Source organism: Chenopodium quinoa, unplaced genomic scaffold (assembly GCF_001683475.1).
Source record: "Chenopodium quinoa cultivar QQ74 unplaced genomic scaffold, ASM168347v1, whole genome shotgun sequence".
Taxonomy (NCBI): domain Eukaryota; kingdom Viridiplantae; phylum Streptophyta; class Magnoliopsida; order Caryophyllales; family Amaranthaceae; genus Chenopodium; species Chenopodium quinoa.
In genome coordinates, this window is record NW_018743574.1 from 1,183,701 (window position 1) to 1,205,317 (window position 21,617).

Here is a 21,617-nt window from a genome sequence, read left to right on the forward strand (position 1 = left end):
AGCTTAGAGTTTTATCTTTTGTACAGCTCAACAATCAATCCTGATGAATCTGGTCCGAAGTTATCGAGAATTTGAAAGTTTCAATTGGATCCACTATATATACTTCATATATAATATATAATACTCCGTAGTAATAATTTTAAGTGTTACATTATACGGAGTATTGCATACATAGAGTTTAAGCATAGCGCAAAATTAAGTAAAATCTATATTGGAATTATCCACTCTTACTCATCTCACACTAGCACATTGATATTTTTTTTATAAAAATAAATAAATATATAAATAAAAATAAAATAAAACAATAAACATCATTCATATTATGTTTACAGCTCTTAATTTGATATATTTAGGACAATTAAATTCATGACAGTAGCCTTAATTTAAATGCAAATATGCAATAATCATTGACATAAATTAAACTACATTTGTACAATTAAATTAACACCTCAATTTCGACAACATTAAGACAAGTAGTCATCGCATGATGTCACAAGAGTTAAGGAAAGTAACCGAAACTTAAATGAGACATGCCAATAGAAAGAAGCTGACGGAAGAAATGTAGGCTAATATAATGCTTCTATTAATTAGGAGAAACTAAGTTTGTACTAGCTAATTAACGAGATATGATTTAGTACGAGTCTTTATTTTAGGGTGTTTTTTCAAACTTTGATCACCTTCGCCAAAATACTTAAGTTGTCGAATTTGAGTTTCTTACAAGAAAAAAAAAAAAATTATAACACATGTCAATGTTTGTAGTTGAGTCGAAACTAGTATCATCGAATACAATTTCTCACACATATATTATGTTAATTGAATTATCATAAGAATCATGAAAGATGGTTTAATTAAATGTTCAAAATTTTTTAAGTAATTCGTTTGATCGTGCTCAAAATTTGTTACTAGTATGAGTAATTTCATCCAAGTGGTTTCGATATTCCCTAGCAAATCCGTTGTCAAGAAGACTTATTATGTGCCACATGTAATTATTACATGGATAATATCTTTATTGATTGAAAAACATGCGAAATTTTACATATTTTAAGCGTTTTTTGACACATATTTTTAAGAATAAGAACTGTCACAATCTAAATTCCAAGGGTTGGCTGTCAAAAATTAAAAAATAAAAAATTCTAAGGGATAAGATCCTAATATATGAACAAGTTCCTGAATTGAACAATAATTTTTGCCTTGCATCTGGTTAATTCTCTGAAGTATATATGTAATTCACCACATTACAACAATATAATATTCCAAACAATTTTATTTTATTTTATTATTTTTTTTTTTTTTTGAGATCGAACATAATCTAAGACTTTATTCGATTTAAGTTATTTTCACTTATTTTAAAAATTTACAATCGAGACTAAATTTAAATTCAAGGAAATGAGAAAGGTTTAAATAAGTTCAAGGTTGATGCATGATGAGAGTTATCGATGTTCAACCTACAACTAGATTAAGTTCGATTAAGTTTTACAAGTTCAGAATAATTTAGCTAAATTCTATATAATTGAAATCGAGTGAATGGAAAGCATTCGAATTAATAGCTTTTTGATTGCATGTCTTAAGACTCTTGATTATAATCCCACTTGTATTTATGCTTGAATTTTAGAGCTGTATATAGTGATTTTTATGCCAAAACAAATTTTCTTTAAATGAGTCAATATCCACTATTAAAAAGAAAACAAGAAATTTCCTTTAATACGATCACATCAAGCTAAGGTATCTTCATGCATATGTCAATTAGGGTTGTGTATGATTCTTCACCTGAATTAGTGCGGTTTAAATCTTCACGCATAGTTTGAAAACTTTCCGAAATCCAATTTTATTTAAATTTAGTACAAATAATCCAACGTAATCAAAAACATTTGACGCCTAGAGTATACATTTAATCATTTTGATATTTAGCTTTTTAGTTTTCATTTGTTATAAAATTGTCACTTGATCGATCAAATAATCAATAGATAAACATTTTTATGTTTATCAAGGTAAAAGACTTCATTTTTTTTAACGTGGGATATATAACTTGTCCCACATTAATCAGAGAAGACTAGAAGAGTAATGATGATTTATACAAGTAATATTTCCTCTGTTTCTTTATAGTTGACGTGTTTCTTAATGCATAAATTCAACCATTAATAACATTAATTATTGATGAGCAAAAATTATAAAAAGTTGATAAGTTTAAAAGTATATATTGTGACGTAACTAATAAAATCTCACATGACTATATTTTTCATCACAAACACGGTTAAAGAGAATTGTGTGGAAAGTATTAAAGTCAAAACGTGTCAACTAAAAAAAACGAAGGTACTATAAAGTTTTGGGCTATGTACACCACCTATAACTAGCTAATTGGCATTAGGATGGTGAAACTCATTAACACTTGGTCCAAAACTTATTCTCATTAGGTGATGAGTGAGATGACCCAGACTTATTAAACCGTTAATGAAACTTAAATGGTATCAAGCACAAATTGGTTGTTAAAACTAATGTTTGATAACTTTTTAACAACTCACATGTGAGAATCAATGTTAAGATCAAATGCCCAATTTATGGGCAATAAAACTAATTAATGCTCCATACATAAAGACCAAATTGAAATAGTTTGTTCAACACAACAAACTTAAATTTAAAGTACCTAAAAAAAAATTGAATTTCTTTGTAAAAAAAAAATGAAAGTGAATGCAAAAATAGTTAAATGTACTATGATATGATGTAAATAAGCATAAAATCCCCACGATTGGGAAACTATTGTATTCAAAGACAAAAGTAAGTTAAAACAAAATTAAGAGTAAATTTAGAAGGTAAAAGTAGTAAAAATTTAAGCAAAGATAGCAAAGCAAGAGAGCAAGTAGTAAAGGTAGTAAGGAGATGATGTAAGAAGAAATTGTCGTCAAGTGTTTGGGAGGGAGTGAAGCTGCCCTTTGCCCTTCAGCAATGTGGTCCCCACTTACCCCACATACGACACTCTTTGCTGCGTGAACACGGAGAGCATCCAACACCCCTCCTCACATTTCCCATCCTTATTATTTCTCTCTTATTATTTGTTTATTTAATTAATTAATGTAACTCATCAATTAATTACTTGTCTCTTATTTTAGGAAATATATCTCATTTCATTAATACATAGTAATATCGTAGATATTGTATACAAACAATCTCATTTGTATTTTGAATTGAATCGAATTGTATGTAAAGAGGAATTAACTTAATTGATGAATGGATCAAATTAAAAATTAAATAAATTAAGTTCAAATAAATAAGATGTAAATTGGTTATGTGTATACATGAGTTTTTAAGTTGTTATTTTTTCTAATTTTGTGGATGTTGCCAACTTGCAATATTTGTGATTGATAGATGTTTCCTTATACGACAAAATGTTGCAAAATATATAGAACGGCAGAACTGTGGGAATACAATTTTAGTGATGTGATTTACTAAGTTAATTATATTTATTTGGATTATGCCAAAGGTATGGTATATAGAGGGTGGTTGATAAAAGGGTGACTTAACTTTTCTTAATTAATTAAGGGTAATAAAAACGTTTAGTGACACGTGTTTTAAACCTATCATAACTGATTCGTTGACCCTCTTATAGAATCACCTCAAAATTTGACACCTCTAAACAATTGTTAGCAAAACGGTTCACACAGACGACCTTGAAAAATAATAATATATGTAATGTGTTAGTAGAAGTAGCCACAATAGCTGTATTATTGGAACATGTAAGAACTGTTAATATGTGTTACTAAAGTTGATATCAATGTCAATATCTTATTTCTTGATTCGTAACATTACTTACCATCTTATATTAGATGATCAATCGACTCAATTATAATACATAATAATTTGTGCATTATTTAACTTACTATATATACTAATATGATTTCGTACTCTCAATTTCACTAGAAAAATGTCTACATAATTAAAATTATGAAACTAGCTCACAAAACTTTCAATTCATATTTTACAAATTATCAATTATTTGTACTTATACCACTAACAGTGACATTTTTTTTCTTTTTAAATCCCAATCCAAAAATCAAAATCTCGACCAATATTATCATGGAAAGGAAATTTCCAGCAATTTAAATGCAAGTGGAATGGTTAGCTAGCTTTAAAAAAAAAAAAAAAAAACAACTAATCAATCAAATATAAGATAAAAAACCTTCTTTTTTTTTTCCAATTATTTATTTATTTATTTTTAAAAAAACTATTCCATTTCATGGGTTGATTCTATCTCTTTCTCTATGCATCTTATTGTATCTCCCTTATTTTTCATAAAATTTCAAATTCTCTTCTCCTTTTTCTCTCTCCTCTCTCTTTCTCTCTCTTTGTCACTCAAAAATAAAAATCTCTATCCATTTCCCTCTCATCTACTCTCTCATACACAAAACTCACAAACCCCATTTCTCTTTTTAGGGTTCCTCATTAATTAACCTCTACTAGTTTTTAAAATCGCGTATTTTGGGGATTATTTTGATATCAGTTATAATTCTCAAAATTAAAATTGTAAGATTTGCATGTGGGGTGGATAGGATTTAATTCATCCTCCCCTTTCTTTCTTCTCTCTCTCAAATAGATTATATATTGGATTCTCTCTCTTCAACAAGTTCATACAAACACTAGATACATAGCTACTCCATCCAAAAACCATAACCAAAACCACTATTATAAAAAATAAAAATTAATTAAAAAAATAATAATCTTAACAAATGGCGGCATCTTCATCCTCTTCGGCCTTCTTCGGAAGTAGAGAGGCCGATGTGATGAAGCTCGCGCATCATCAGCATCAACCCTCGCAACCACCACCTCCACCACCAACCCAAGTTTTGCAAAATCAACATTCGTCCGCGGCCGTGCCGCCTCCACCTTCGTCATCAGGAGCACCTCCCGCTAATCCTCAACAAAAGAAGAAGAGAAGCCTTCCTGGAACACCAAGCAAGTGTTAGCTCCTAAAACCCCCAAATATAATTTTATGAATTATTATTTGCTCACTATTTTTTTTTCCTCTCTATTTTTAGTTATATATGTCTTCAAGTGGTTTTTGTCTATTCCTTTCTTTTTTTTAATTTATTTTTTTAAGGAAAGAATTTTTTCGAAAAGAAAACCCTAATTTGTGGAAGCTTCATGACAAAGAAGATGTGAGAAAAAAAAAATTGAACATGGATTTTTCTTCTCTCTTTTGTTCATTTCTGAATAGACTTTATCTACTACTAAACACGAACTTATATATATACATACATATACACATATATATACAACATTTATATATCTTGTTGTACTTATTGTATGTTAGTTTGTGTTGACAATGAAAATAATAAATCTCAATGAATTAAATTTTGTGTTTTTATTATTTTGGATCGTTTCCATCTTTTTTATAGATGAGTTACTACACACACAAAAAAAATAATTACGGGTAAGAAATAATTTTATGAATTATTGTACTTCCGTCGTCTCTAAAACTGAATTCATTTATTGTAAAGTTTTGAGCGATTAATTGATAAAAGCTTTGAGGATTATTGATTACGATAATAATAAATAATAATTGTGATGATCAGATCCGGATGCGGAGGTGATAGCGTTGTCGCCGAAGACGTTGATGGCAACAAATCGTTTCATTTGCGAGGTATGCAACAAAGGATTTCAAAGAGAGCAAAATCTACAACTTCATAGGAGAGGGCACAATTTACCGTGGAAGCTTAGACAAAAGACTAACAAAGATCAAGTGAGGAAGAAAGTGTACTTGTGCCCTGAACCCACTTGTGTGCACCATGACCCGGCTCGTGCCCTCGGCGACCTCACCGGGATTAAGAAGCATTACTCGCGCAAGCACGGCGAGAAGAAGTTCAAGTGTGAGAAATGTAGCAAGCGTTATGCTGTTCAGTCTGATTGGAAGGCTCACTCTAAAACTTGTGGTACTCGTGAGTATCGTTGTGATTGCGGCACTCTATTCTCTCGGTACGATTTTTTTTACCATCCTTCTTTTTTCCGTGTTTTTAAATAACAGGTCACATTTTTTTTTAACTCTGATATGAGTATGACCATTTAAAAAAATAAAAACAATTAATGCTTAAGGTTGACTAATTTTGACTTGGAGTCATGAAATGTGACTTAATTCGTACAATTCTATTTAATTTTATTTAGGCTATAGTATGGTTTATAAATGTTATTGAATGTTGTTGTTTTGGTATTATTTGAGTGCGTGTTGTTGAGAGTATATACGAGTTATGAAATTCAGTGCATTAGCATATTGTTTTTGTTGGTGTGTGTTTTTGTTTTTGGGTTAAAATTAGAAAAATACTATGGATTAAGTGAAAAAAGCAAAGAAAATGCAGGTACTTATTTGACAATATATGAGTTTGTTGTAGTTTTCTTGAGAAAATAAAAATGGCTGCTGATGATGTGCTGTTGTTATTCTTGTTAGTTTTTTTCTTTTTTTTTTCTCTCTCTTCTTTATTTTTCATTGAAATTCTGGGTCAAGCTGTTTTAAAGTAAAAATTAACATTCAAGTACTAACAGAAAAGGAAGATGAAAGAAAAAATAAGAAGAAGAAAACGCCACCACGTGAATCCATACACGAGTCGTTTTTCTGAAACCACTATGCCATGTAATAGCTACTAGTCATGGCTAGCTTTTTGTTTTTCTTTTTTCCTTGTTTTATTATCGCAATAATTGAGTTTTTACGTGAGATAAAAAAAAAAGAAAAAAATATATATAATCGTGTGAGGTCTTGTTAAATTAGTGTTACAGTGTATTTTCAAAAATCAAATTCTTGTTTTTTAATGTAAATGTAATTGAAGATATTAACATTACGGTTTATTATATGTTTTGAGATGCATAAAACTTTAATTGTTACAATAATAAAATAACGGAAAAAGTATTAAGTAATTAAGTATTAACCAATGATGTAAATTAAAGCAAAATAAATATGAATCTCATTGCATTATTGGACCGTCACAACAAATTTCTGTTGCAAAATTATTTACGATACATTTAATGAAATTACACGAGTAATCACACTATTAAAACGATTAAACATGTGAGAATATCCAAACGGATGCTACTTTTATTTTATTCGGTGTATCTGAACGGATGCTACTTTTATTTCTTGGGTGTATCCGAACGGATGCTACTTTTATTTCTTTGGGTGTATCCGAACGGTTGCTACTTTTATTTCTTTGGGTGTATCAGAAAGAATTCAGCTTTTATTTCTTTTGATTATTCTCTCAAACCGTACATTATTAGTTTTTTTTTTTAATCATTTAAGATGCTCTAATTTTGATTTTAAATATTGCAAAAATAAAAGAACATAAGAAATGTTACATTATGTATTAATTAAAAAAAATGTAGATTAAAAGAAATTTTAAAATGAATTACATTGGGCTGTGACTGAAAATAAACATCTGTTACAAAATTTATTTAAATTTTTTTGAGGAAAGATATGTTACAAAATTATTTACTATACATTGAATGAAATCACAAGAGTAATCGAGTGTATCCGAACGGACTCTGTTTTTATTTCTTTGGGTCGTGTATCCGAACTGATTCTGCTTTTATTTCTTTAATTTTATCCGAACAGATTCTAATTTAATTCTTTTTTTTATTTCCTTAGACTTGGTCCTTATGTTTCACTCCCTAGGATCCTTTTCTTAATTATTTTTTGGTCTAATAAAAAAAAAAAGTCATTTTTACAACATTAATCAATAAACTTTTATGCTAACTACATGCTCAAATACTCCAATACATTTCACTTTATAAAGGTCGAACATGTTAAAATGTGTGCAAAAGGTTAAAACCAAACTTATTTAAAAAGTTGTAAAGCTAGGTAAGAGTATATAACTTTATAATAATAATAATAATAATAATAATAATAATAATAATTCGTATAATTATACTGACGCCGCCTCGAAAAGTACGCCACTGCCCTAATAGTAGTCGTCGTTTGATCCCTATTCACGTGTTACAAAGAGAGAGAAAGAAGGGGTTAGTTGGTTACTAAGTTTGTTGCGTTATGGGTTGGCTAGATGTGATCACTTCACCCCTGCAGGTACCCCCTTTTCATGATAAAGTTACCATCTTCAATTCTTTTTTTTTCTCTCTCCTCCAAATATAATTGTACTAGATTTATAGATAGAATGACGCTTATTGTAGTAAAATAGACACTTCACGAGTTTTACGTATGATTTTAATTCCCAACACGTACATATACACAATCTCGCTTAGCTAGATGAATAGACAGGTACCACTGACATTTTTAGAAGGTAACGTAGCTTGTTTTTGTTATTTTGATATCGACACTCTAACTACATTAACTTGTATTATTACTTGTGTGATTATATCGTGTTTGAACGTATGTGTAATTGAGAGGTCGTCACTTGATGATCGTCAGTCTTACTAGCTATGGTAGTAACGTAGTTGTATAGGGAGGTTGGGCTGATGAAAACTATACTGAAATACATTTATTATTATTCATGGTCGTCTTAGGATGGAGGGACTACATACGTTCTCCTCTTTGATTGATTTTCTTTCACTATAATGAAAATATTCTCTACTTGCATTTATTGGAGGGTCAGTCCATAATTTGGTAATCTTTTGTTGATTGATTATAAACTCTGTTGCTATTCCATCTTACTTGAATTTATTGCACTGATTTTCCCTCTCTTTCAAGTACTCTGAGCAAAACTGTGTTGTACTTGATGTTTTTTTTTTTTTTAAATTTTTTTTTTATTAATATACTTGTATGAAGAAATTATTTTTTCTACAGTATAATTTTTCAATATATGTCGGTATTTTTTTGGCTATAATCAGTACGAAATTTATTTCCTTTTATGGTTATAAGTAAATAATAATTAATTCGTAGTTTGTGTATTTTCATGTGAACATCTTAATCAGTTGTGATTATATAAATGTGTCCATTATTAATTACTTAAGTGTCCAATTTTGCTTCCTATTTTGAAATTTCATGAAACTATTGAGTGCCTATTGTACTTTGGTTAAAAAAAAGTACTTAGAAAATCCATATTTTTGGTAATAAAGTATGCTAGAAAATCTCAAGGTATTAAACCCTTTCACACTATAATTTAGTCATTTTGCTAAAAATGTGATTTTTCACGTTAGAACACATTTAATGTTGAACATTTTTTGTAACAACATTGAAATTATTGAGAAACACTTGTAATTTAATTTGAATTAAGATTAAGAAAATGTATGAGAACACATTTAAAAGACTATATCAAATTTCAAAATTAACATAAAATGATACATAGAGTAATTGGTGAAGTGCTAAGATAAATTAGCTCTAGTAATTTTTATTTGGCAATTAACAATCAATACCATATGATTTATAAACAACATCATTAATGCATAAACTCACTTATTGACTAGCAACATGAATTCTTTTAATTAATACAAGAATGAAATTTTACAGCTTAATTATTGGACAATTGATTAGAAATTACCCCTCCTTAATTGTATCTTAAGGTTAAATCTTTATAAAATGTTAACAAATGCATTGAAGACTATATAGTTCACATGTTGTACTAACTTAAAACAATACATGAAAATAAGCTGATTAAGTGATAATAAGATAACAAATCGAATTGTATGTTTTAATGTTTAAGTCAAGGCTAATTACATACCTTAATATAAATTTGATTACATTATCAATCAATATATAGTACCTTTGTTTTATATTAATTGCAAAAAATTAACATAAAGTGTGAGTATACAGTATCTAATTTTATCACTGTAAATAATTCAAAACGGATCGGAATTAGTAGCTTACATTACATATTACAAAGTGAGTACAAATTATTGGAGTATATGTGTTAAATAATTTTGGTGACACAATTTGACTAGCCATCAAATTCTGTTACACTGGACTCTCCACCTAAAACTCTAAAAGCTAAGATTTGGAATCTGAAAACAAGCTAGCGGTCACAAAATAAGTCAATCTAAAGGAGAACCTAGGTACTCTCATTCGATGACACCATTCATGACAAACATGTACTATATATGGTCACATGTTATGATATGTCATACTTAGCTATAGTACTATTATACTACTACTACTCCTACTATTATGCTACTTGTACAACTATATTTGATGCTTTCACTTGGATTAAAGCTGCGATACTTGTGTATACGACTAAAATTATTTACCCCTTTAATCGCCAATTATTGCTATTGTGGGGATTCTGTTAATCGGACATATAATGTAATGTAAATGGATTTTAGGTATTCTAATATGTGTCATTATATTATAAAATGTGATTATGTTGTGTTTAATGTTCATGATTAAATTTTGTCATTACAGACGGGACAGCTTCATAACTCATAGGGCGTTTTGTGATGCACTAGCTCAAGAGAGTGCAAGACATCCAAGTAGCCTATCCACCCTAGGAAGCCACTTATTTGGACCTACTTCCGCGGTTGGTGGTGGTAATGCCGGTAACAACAACATGGGATTAGGAGTTGGACTTTCTCATCAAGTGGGCAACCATCTTCCGGTGTCGCTTTCCGATCAAATGACCTCTGACATCCTCCGCCTTGGCGGTGGGGCCCGAGGTGTTGGGACCGGGCAGTTTGACCACCTCCTCGGGCCGGGCTCTTTCCGGCCACAAATGCAGCAATCTCATCAGGGCAACTTTTACTTGTCTGATCAAACTGGTGGGCCCAACCATTATGCTAATAGTAACAACAATGATCAAGAAAATCAGTCTCAAAATGCTGGTGGTGGAATCTTCTCCAACAAGCTATTCACCGGGCAGCTGCCCGTGCCCGACTTAGGGTTTTTCTCAAACAATAACAACAATGAGAACACCAACACCATCAACACTAATAGCACCACTGGTAGTGGGGACCACAATGGGATGTTCTCTTCTTCGGGTGGCGATGCCCTATTCGGCGGGCCCTCTTCTGGCGGCCTCTCTTCCCTGTACACCACAGGACCCGGCCTCCAAGGCGGTAGCCCCCACATGTCCGCTACCGCCCTCCTCCAAAAGGCTGCCCAAATGGGGTCCACAACCTCCACCAGCAATGCTAGTGCAACTGCCCTACTAAAGGGACTAGAAGCGAAACCAACACCGCAACAATCCGCACCACCGCCACCCCCAACAAGCGCCGGGGGTGGCGGGTTTGGAGGATTATTTGGAGAAAATGACCAAAATAACCTCCATGACCTACTCATGAGGGATAACCTAATGAACAACCCCTTCTTTGGAGGTGATCACCAAACTGGAGCAGCTAGTGATCACAATGGTAACTACGGGTTCAACCCGAATAAAACCGGGCTCGGTGTCGGATCATCAGACAGGCTTACAAGGGATTTTCTTGGTGTAGGAGAGATAGTGAGAAGCATGAGTGGTAATGGAGGAGGATTTCCTACAAATTCACAAGGCATGGCATCCTTAGAAAACGTTACAACTGCTGATCATCAAAGAAATAATAACAATAACAGTAATTCTGCAGCACCAAATAATAATAGTAATGTCAATAATACTGCTCCTTCAAGTAGCCAAGCTTTTGGTGGTGGTGGTGGAAATAATTTCTAGTCAATTTGGCAAATCAAAGAAAAAAAAAAAAATTTACGTCAGAAGTCAAGTACAGGTACGTAAATTCGTTACATTTTTATTACTCCGTAATATGTAGTATAATTCTTATGGTAATTTGTTACATAATTACATTATTAACATGATGATTTATTTTTACTGAAATAGAGTCGGTAGATATAATTTTTAAATTTTGTTTGGGACGTGAAAAATTATAAAAAGTGTAATTTAACGATGAATAATAATTATGTGATGATGACGGTCCAAAGGGGGTGGTCACTGCTTTTTTTTGGGGAGGAGGAGGAGGAGGAAGAAGTGTGGGCTATAGATTTGTTTGTTTTTTCTCGTGTTTTTGTCCCTTGGTTTTGTTGGTTTGTTTGAGTTCCTTTATTTTTATTCTCTTTGTTTTTTATTTTTAAAATTTTCTGGTGTGAATTTTTGGGTTGAGTCACGGGTCACGGAATATTATTTGATCATATAACAAGATTTTTGTGTTACTCAAAAATTAAATTTTAAATTTTTTAAAATTCTTTGTGGGTGCCACGCATGTGAATGTATTTTGCTCCATTAATTGAATTATTTGCCCAATTGCCCTTGTTTTCTTTTGAATAATATCTATGATTATCAATATTCAAATTTGTGAGAAATTAAAATTTATTAATAATATACTTTTTGAACACTAAGCATGTATATTAACCGACTTAAGATGAACATTTACATGTTAATTTAAGCTACATTAAAATAAGCAATTAAATTAAAACACCACAATATTTTTCATAATCTATATCTTTATTATGATCATAAAATTGATAAATTTATTTACTTATGATTAAAATAGTAAAGATTGTAGTAATTATATATCGTAAAAATTAATAAAAATAATGCTTAATCAATGTTTAATGGTCAGTGAAAAAAGTCAAAATTCAACTTACTACATGGTAAATTTTATGACTTAATCCGTCACATTCGGTCGATTTAAAATAGATTAACATTCTAATAATGTGGCCTATTATATAGATCGCACGTTCCTGATACAGCTTTAGAAAACTCAACTTTACATACAAACCCAATGAGAGTGTACATGTGTATGTTATGTAGTAGTATACATAAGAGATCAATAAATACCTACTACATGTTTTAAGAAAGAGAATGAATGTTGTGCTTTATTTGGTTAATCCAATTGCAATGTTGGTGAAAGGTTAACAGGAATCAACCTTAGAATAAAGTATAAATTACACGAATGAGTAAAAAGATGCTCTTTTTAATATTTTTTTCAAGGGAACATGTAACATCTAATATGGACCCGCTGAATAGGATTTGAACATCCACTTTTCCTTCCATAATTCATTGAGATTGATCATTGATGGCATGATTTATCGATAATGTTGTCTATTACTCCTAGATCTATTTTTGTCCTCTTAGATATTATTATCAGACCAATTATGAGCTCACAGTTTTTACTGTTTTAAATACAATAATTTAAAATAATGAGTAACTATTTTTCTCATTTTTTACTGTTTAACTCGACATTAGTCATACTCATACATTACATTTTTTGTAAATTTTTTTTGAAGCTTGTCAATTTGTCATATATTACCTATGGGGGAAAGACTCCAAATAAACATTATTGTCTTATTAATATTTTTCCTACACTACAAACAAACATTATGATGATATATAGTGATTATTTATGAATTAATCTTGGGGGTTATTGCTAATTTGTGTGCGGAGTACGTTTATAATGAATTATTATAATTCTTATATTTTGAATGTCGTAATGCTAATAAAATTAAAACAAGTAATTTTTCAATTACTTGACTTGTTTGCTTTTCATTGTCTAGAATAAAAAGGGTTAAAAATTTATGGTTTTGGTTCTTAAGATTATCTTTGTTGTTTGTGTATTGTGTACATACTCCATTATATTTAGTAAGCTTAATTATACAAGGGAGAAAGGAGGGTAAGACATGTTTTAACTTTATTGCAATTGTTTTAAAAAGGGGGGAGGGATGTTTATGAGATTAATTTAATTTGTCTTGATCATAAATTTTTATCTTTATGTCATTTATTAAATTGATCTTTAATTTATATTTGATATGCTAATTGAACATAAACATGTTATATACTATTTGTATTGTATGAATATACGGAGTATTAACTAACTAAATACTACGGACAGAGTATTAATTATATTAACACTAATTTTATATGGGATATTTTATAAGAATTTTTGTGACAAACTACTTCATACTAAGTATATTTTAGTTTTTATATGGTACCTTAAAGATAGTCTATCCTTACAAAATATCTGCTCTTTTATTTTTGTACTGCAGGAATTAGGTTTTGTTTAAAAAAAAGACAACTTTGCCTCCCATCTAAAAGAACTCAAAGTTCATATGAAGCTTTGTTAAAGCAATGCAAGTTAATTAAGATCGTCATTGGTTTTGCTAGCTGACTACCAAAATTCCATCAATAGATAGGCGACTGAAGTTGATGCTGAGGCTGTATGATGATGCGCATAAGAGAGGTGGATCGAGGATCAATCGATTTTTCGAATCGTTTTAGTTTATAGACTTAGTTTTGATAAATTTTATAGACTTTTTTATATATTAATTACCTGACTCATGTTTATGGTAAATGTGAATGAAAAATCTCAAATGTTTAGTAACATAAAGTAGAAGAGTACAATAACTTTGATCTTCATTCCAGTTGAGAGAATTTTTGTTCTGAAATCGAGTATCTTGAATATAGTTTTCAATTCTTGACATGTTTGGCATAAAATTTAATGGTTTCAGGTATTAGTAAAGATATTAGATGTTTTGTTAGTTAAGATATTAAATTAGTGATTTTATAATAAAATGAAATTAGAAAATTATAGAGGTGGAACTGAGGATTGAAATTAAAGGGGTATTGTAGGGGACTAGGGGGCTACTTTAATTTTGGTTATGTACTTAGTATTATATCACTAATTAAAATATGTATGTCAAGGATTGTCAACTACTAAACTTACTTGGTTTTAAATCTTATGGTTTAATGTTTATATTCGGCTAATTGCCATCTTTCTGTACTAGAACATTTGAACTTTTTTATTATACACCACATTTGGTAAATTGGCCCAATAATTAATCACATGCAATTAGACTTATTAAACATATATTAAAATTTCAAGTCAAGTGTTTCAAAATCAAGTCAAACATATATTAAAATTTCAGGATTGTAGGGGATGCATCACAGGTGACCATATAATGTTATTTGAAATCACATACGGCCATTAATCGGTTACATAAAACCATAAAGGCATGTTCATGAAGCTTTGAGTCAATGAAAAAGAGTGCACACGTATACATAAACGGTTGAATATACAATTTAAAGGGAAATTAGATGGTTCCAACCATGCATCCAAACAAGCTCTCGAGGTGTCATGGGGTCAATAGAAAGTGCCCTGACTTGTTTTCTTATTGGGTCCAGAAAAGTTAGAAATTTGTGCGAAACTTAAGGTTATATTCTACACTTTTGGACCAATTTTGAAAGTTTGGGGATCCGTTGTAGAAAGCTCTTAACATAGTAAGGGATGCAACATGGGGTCATATAATATTGTTTGGAATCATACACGACAACTAATTGGCCACATACAGGGCTCGCTGCGACCTTGACTTAATGGAGGGAGCTAAGACATAGGCTGTAAATGACTAAATTGATAGTTTAAAGGCAAAGTGGTTGACTCTAACTATCCAAATGGCCTCCTAGGGTTCATGGAAAGCACTTTGAATTTTTTTTTCAGGATTTGAAAAGGTAAAAGACTTGTAAAAAATGAAAGTTATATACAAAAATGGGACCAGTTTTAATTTAGAGATTTTGGGATTCGATGTCTAAAACTCACGAAATTGTAAGAGATGTATTCTAGGGTTATATAATAATATTGGAACCATGTTCTACCATTAGTCGGTCATATACAGTCTCATGGTGGCCTCGATTTTATTAGAGAGATGTTAGCCATAAAACGGATTGTTGCAACCGTCTAAATGGACTCTCAAGGTGTTTTGAAATTTGTGGGAAGCACCCCAACCTATTTCCTTTTTCAGTCCAAAATAGTAAAAATTTATTCGAAATTAAATGCTATAATACACAGTTACGAGTAGGGTCTTTTTTTTCAAAATTAAAGTAAATATGCAGGGTGTTTTCTTGGGTCATATCAGAGTAAACACAATGGTTGCCCATAACCATTATGGTTATCACTTATTTAATTAATTTCTCTATCTTCCACCTCATTATAACTCTTATACCCACTTAATAGCCAATGTAGCCCAATGGTTGATCATGGTTACACATCTTATCTCTCTTACTTTTACCCAACCCCACCACACAATCTTCCTCTTTCACTCAATGACCAAGCAAATTGGCCATACTATTTCACTCAATAACCAAGCTTTATAACCTGGTTATTTCCACAACCAGGTTATTGCCTTTTATTCCCAAAAATTTCTCTCTCTTCATTTTTTAATTATTTTTCCACATTCTCTCTCCCAATAACCATCCTGAATGGTTAACAGTTGGCTATACTCTCATACAAGTTGGTTTGGAGCCATAATATGTTTTTCAATTGGTGTATAAAGTCTAGAGAACGAGTTTGGTTCGGATCGAAGTGATTAATCACAGCTTAACAGGTTGGCTACAGTCATCGATCCCTAGCAGTAGTAGGCTGTTGAGTTAGTGTTATATCATGTTTAAAATGGATGATGAAACAAGACTAAAAGTTAATGAGTTAATAATTTGATCATGATGACTAGTCATGAAATTCATTCAGATGGACTAGTCATGACTGGATCATAAGTACTAGCTAGTAGCTACTGCTATGAATCTATTATTATTGATTATGATGCTATACATCCACATGGGACCGATTATGTTTTGTGACACATAACATAACATAACATATCAGGCCAATCAGTTTTGAGTTGTTTGTACAACTTTTTACCAACAGCCCAATTAGATTCCCTTCCAAAAGATTTACTCACACTAAAAGTGGAATTGCTTGATGACTTAATCATCAAACTCATGTTTTCTTACAAACCATAAAGTCGTTGGAGCTTCTAAAGTTATGATTCTTTCTTCTTTCCAACTTTTCTTAACTAAAAGCTTTATGTGACATAACATACTTTGGAATTTGATATATTTGACCAAGTTAAGGGCTTAGATGTACAATAAATAATTCTAATGTATTACTCCGTATTTTTAGGATTGTTAGTTAGGGTGGAGATATATATTGGGTGCCATCTTAGCTAGAATTGGTAAAGAATTTTCGGGTCTACATTCGGAATCGATATTGTTTGGATCTAATTTTTATTTCAGATTTTAGATCCATTTATCTAAGTTTTAGCTCATATTCCTGATTTTCTGAACCCTTTATTCACCACGTATTCAACAGGATTAGTTTTAAAATTAGATACTTATTTGTTATGTACTTCATAAAAAATAATTTGAGCAGGTCTCACTATTGAAACTTAAAACTTCTCATTTCTTGTTCCAATATTTTGGATTTTGTTCCATAAGTTATCACCAATACTTGATATTCCTCGTCCTTAGTTGATACTTGCTCTACTTCGATTATTCGTATTATTTGACTATTTGCACTACCTCACTTAACCAAGTTTTTAAGGACAATATGGTACTCCATGATTTGGTACCAAGAGGGGGAAAATGAGCAGGCCCAGACATCAGATACGTGAAGACAGTACTTGGTAGACTTGTCGTATAGCCCACACCTTATGGGCCTATTTAAGTAAAACAAAATATAACATGAAAACTATTGTAAAACCATCTAAAAGCCTATTGAGCCTTGTAAATGAAGAATTCGTCAAACCGTTTAGGTGTTAACTATGTGTATGTTTTTTCAGGTGCACTACTATGTAGAGCTGTCAATTCGGGTAAACGAGTCGGGTTTTGGTCGGGGAAGAGTGGGTCGGGTCAATTTGGATTAATTCCATAACCTATGCGTGTCGGGTTTGGGTCGAGTTTATGTCGGGTTAATAACAGGTCAGGTTACATTCGGATCGGGTTAAAAATAGGTCGGGTTAAATTCGGGTTTTCACAGGTTAAAATGGGTTAGGGTAATTCTCGGGTTCGAGTCGAGTTTGGTTTAAGTTAATAATTTGCAAGTTAGAATCAGGTCGGGTCATTCTCGGCTTTGAGTCGGGTTTGGTTCAAGTCAATAATTTGCGGGTTATAATCATGTCGGGTCATTTTCAAGTTGGGTCAATCTCGGGTTCAAGTCGGGTCCGGTTCAAGTTAATAATTTGCGGGTTATAATCAGGTTGGGTCATTTCCAAGTCAGGTCATTCTCGGATTCAAGTCGGGTTATGTTCAAGTCAATAATTTGCAAGTTACAATCAGGTCAAGTCATTTCCAATTTAGGTCATATTCGGGTTCAACTAAATATAAATAGATAATTATCATTTTTATCAAGCTAATTATTTCCTTCGACTAGAATATACATGGTAATATACTAGGGAACTATAGTCTATAATTTAGGAAGATAATTATCTCCTTTGACCATACAAAAAATAAATACTATATTTAACTCTTAAATTTGAGGATGATGCTCCTTTCTTTTGCTGGCCTAGACCGACTTGGTCTCCCTAGACAAAATGTTTTGATCAGCAATAATAAGGTGGTCTAAATTGCATTTAAGATGATTTGAAATCGGGTCAAGAATAATTTGGGTTGAATTCAAGCCGGGTCAATAACAAGTCGTGTTAATTTCGAGTCGAGTTAGTAACAGATCGGGTTGAATTTTTGGATCGGGTAAGCAATAGGTCTAGTAAAATTTGGGTCAAGTCAATAACAAGTCGGGTTTAATTTGGGTCAGGTCAATAACAAGTCGGGTTGATTTCGAGTCAGGTTTGTAATAGGTTTGGTTAAATTCGGGTCGGGTTAGGAACGAGTCGGGTTGAATTCATGTCACGCTAGTAACAAGTCGGGTTAAATTCAGGTTTTGACGGGTTGAAACGTGTTTGGGTCAATATAGGTTTAAGTCGGGTTCGGTGCAAGTTAATTAAATTGGCCGTTGTAAACCAGTAAATCGGTGCAAATTGTAATCCAGTAAAGTGGTCGTTTAAAGGCAAATTGGATGGTTCCACCCACCCAATTGGACTCCCGGAGAATATTAGGGACCATGATAAACATTTTGGTAATTTTTATTCCGGGTGGAAAAAAAAGTCAAAATTTTCCAAAATTAAAGAATGTCCAAGCTTTTTGAGAAATTTTGGAGGATTCAGGTCCCGGAGTCGCAAAGTCTTAAGATTTTAGGGAATACGTTTGGGGGTCATAAAATGTCGTTTGAACCATATATGATCATTATATATTGCCATAGATGTTCGTGTTAGGCTTGAGTTAATGAAATCGGTGCAAGTTGTAAACCGGTAAATTGGTCGTTTAAGGCAAATTGGATGGTTCCACCCACCGAATTTTACCCCCGAAGGTTATTGGGAACCATGGTATATATTTCGGCAATTTTTTTCTTCCAAACGAAAAAAAGTCAAAAAATTCCAAATTTGAATGCTAATAGCCACGCTTTTTGAGAAATTTTGTAGGTTTCAAGGACCGGTGTCGAAAAGACTTGGGATTTTAGGGGATACATCTTGGGGTTATATAATTCCATTGGAACCATATATGATCATTATATGTTGTCATAAATGTTCGTAGTAGGCTTGATTTAATGAAATCGGTGCAAGTATTAACCAGTATATTGGCCGTTAAAAAACAAATTGGATGGTTACACCCACCTAATTGGACTCCCGGAGTGAATTAGGGACCATGGTAAACATTTCAGCAATTTTTATTTCCGCACGAAAAAAGTCAAAAAATTTCAAAATTGAATGCTAAGATCCACGTTTTTTCAGAAATCTTGGAGGTTTCAAGGCCTGGTGTCGAAAAACCTTGAAATTTTAGGGGATACATCTCGATGTCATATAATGTCGTTTGGAACCATATATGATCATTATATGTTGTCATAAATGTTCATGTTAGGCTTGATTTAATGAAATCGATGCAAGTTGTAAACCGGTAAATTGACCATTTAATGGCTAATTGGATGGTTATACCCACCCAATTGGACTCCCACAGAGTATAATGGACCATATTAAAGATTTAGGCAATTTTTATTTCTGGGCGAAAAAAGTCAAAAAAATTCCAAAATTAAATATACACGCTTTTTGAGAAATTTTGGAGATTTCAGGGTCCGGTGTCAAAAAACCATGAAATTTTAGGAGATACATCTCGGGGTCATATAATGTCGTTTAGAACCATTTATGATCATTATGTTGTCATAAATGTTCGTGGTAGGCTTGAGTTAATGATATCGATATGCAAGTTGTAAACCGGTAAATTGGTCGTCTAAAGGCAAATTGGATGGTTCCACCCAGCCAATTGAACTCTCAGAGGGTTTTAGGGACCATGGTAAACCTTTCGGCAATTTTTATTTACGGGCAAAAAAAGTCAAAAAAATTCAAAAATTGAAGACTAATATCCACGCTTTTTGTGAACTTTTCGAGGTTTTGAGGCCCGTTGTCGAAAAGGATTGAGATATTAGGGGATAAATCTCAGGGTCATATAATGCCGTTTGGAACCATATATGATCATTATATGTTGTCACAAATGTTCGTGGTAAGCTTGAGTTAATGAAATCGGTGCAAGATGTAAACCAGTAAATTGGTCGTTTAAAAACAAATTGGATGATTTCACCCTCCCAATTGGACTCCCGGAGGGTATTAGGGACCATGGTAAATATTTCGGCAACTTTTTATTTACGGGCAAAAAAAAGTCGAAAAATTATAAAATTGAATCCACGCTTTTTGAGAAATTTTGGAGGTTTCTGGGCCTGGTTTCGAAAAGCCTTGATATTTTTGGGGATACTTCTCGGAGTCATATAATGTTGTTTGGAACCATATATAATCATTATATAATGTCATAAATGTTTGTAGTACGCTTGAGTTAATTAAATCGGTGCAAGTTGTAAATCAGTAAATTGGTCGTTTAAAGGCAAGTTGGATGGTTCCACTCACCCAATTAGAATCCCGAAGTGTATTAGGGACCATGGTAAACATTTCAGAAATTTTTATTTTCGTGTGAAAAAAAGATTAAAAAAAATCCAAAATTTAAGACTAATCCACGCATTTTGCGAAATTTTAAAGGTTTCGGGACTCGATGTCGAAAAGTTTTGAAATTCTAAACAATAAATCTCAGAGTCATATAATGCCGTTTGGAAATTTTAAAGGTTTCAGGGCTCGGTGTCTAAAAGTCTTGAAAATCTAGGGAATTTATCTCGGGGTCATATAATGCGGTTTGGAACCATTTATAATCTTTATATGTTGTCATAAATGTTAGTGGTAGGCTTTAGTTAATGAAATCGAAAAAGTTGTAAACCGGTAATTGGTCATTTAAATGCAAATTGGATGGTTCCTCTCACCCAATTGGACTTTTCGAGAGTATTAGGGACCATGGTAAACATTTTGGCAATTTTTATTTCGGAGCGAAAAAAGTAACAAAATTCCAAAACTGAAGACTAATATCAACGCATTTTGTGAAATTTTGAAGGTTTCTGGGCTCGGTGTCGAAAATTCTTGAAAATCTAGGGAATATATCTCGGGGTCATATAATGCGGTATGGAACCACATATGATCATTATATGTTGTCATATATGTTCGTGGTAGGCTTGAATTAATGAAATCGGTGCAAGTTGTAAATTTGTAAATTTGTCGTTTAAAGAAAATTTGATGGTTCCACCCACACAATTGGACTCACCATAGGGTATTAGGGACCATGGTAAAAATTTCGGCAATTTTTATTTTTGAGCGAAAAAAGTCAAAAAATTCCAAAATTGAAGGCTAATATACACGCTTTTTATGTTTGAAACCATATATGATCATTATATGTTGTTATAAATGTTCGTGGTAATAAGCTTGAGTTAATTGAAATCGAAGAGGTTGTAAATCGGTAAATTGTTCATTTAAATGCAAATTGGATGGTTCCTCCCACCCAATTGGGCTATTGGAGGGTATTAGGGACCAT

General features: G+C 32.0%; 1 protein-coding gene across 2 annotated transcripts; it reads left to right on the forward strand.

The window, feature by feature from the left end:
* The first annotated feature begins 3,991 nt into the window (after positions 1-3,991).
* Positions 3,992-14,317, forward strand: LOC110681880 (protein indeterminate-domain 5, chloroplastic-like). Of its 2 annotated transcripts, none has more exons than XM_021858030.1 (4): positions 3,992-4,944; positions 5,565-5,964; positions 10,322-11,613; positions 13,886-14,317. In XM_021858030.1, the coding sequence occupies exons 1-3, from the start codon at positions 4,719-4,721 to the stop codon at positions 11,556-11,558; spliced, it is 1,863 nt and encodes a 620-aa protein (XP_021713722.1). In that variant the 5' UTR covers positions 3,992-4,718; the 3' UTR covers positions 11,559-11,613; positions 13,886-14,317. The 2 variants fall into 2 exon arrangements, with proteins under 2 accessions (XP_021713722.1, XP_021713721.1); XM_021858029.1 differs by having other exon boundaries at positions 3,996-4,950.
* The last annotated feature ends 7,300 nt before the right edge of the window (positions 14,318-21,617 follow it).

What these genes read in the sequence shown, in the direction of transcription:
- LOC110681880 (XM_021858029.1), top strand. Translation starts at nt 4,719, where the DNA reads ATGGCGGCATCTTCATCCTCTTCGGCCTTCTTCGGAAGTAGAGAGGCC. An exon ending in TCCTGGAACACCAAGCAAGT is followed by an intron (nt 4,951 to 5,564) that starts GTTAGCTCCTAA and finishes TGTGATGATCAG; the next exon opens with ATCCGGATGCGGAGGTGATA. An exon ending in TGCGGCACTCTATTCTCTCG is followed by an intron (nt 5,965 to 10,321) that starts GTACGATTTTTT and finishes TTGTCATTACAG; the next exon opens with ACGGGACAGCTTCATAACTC.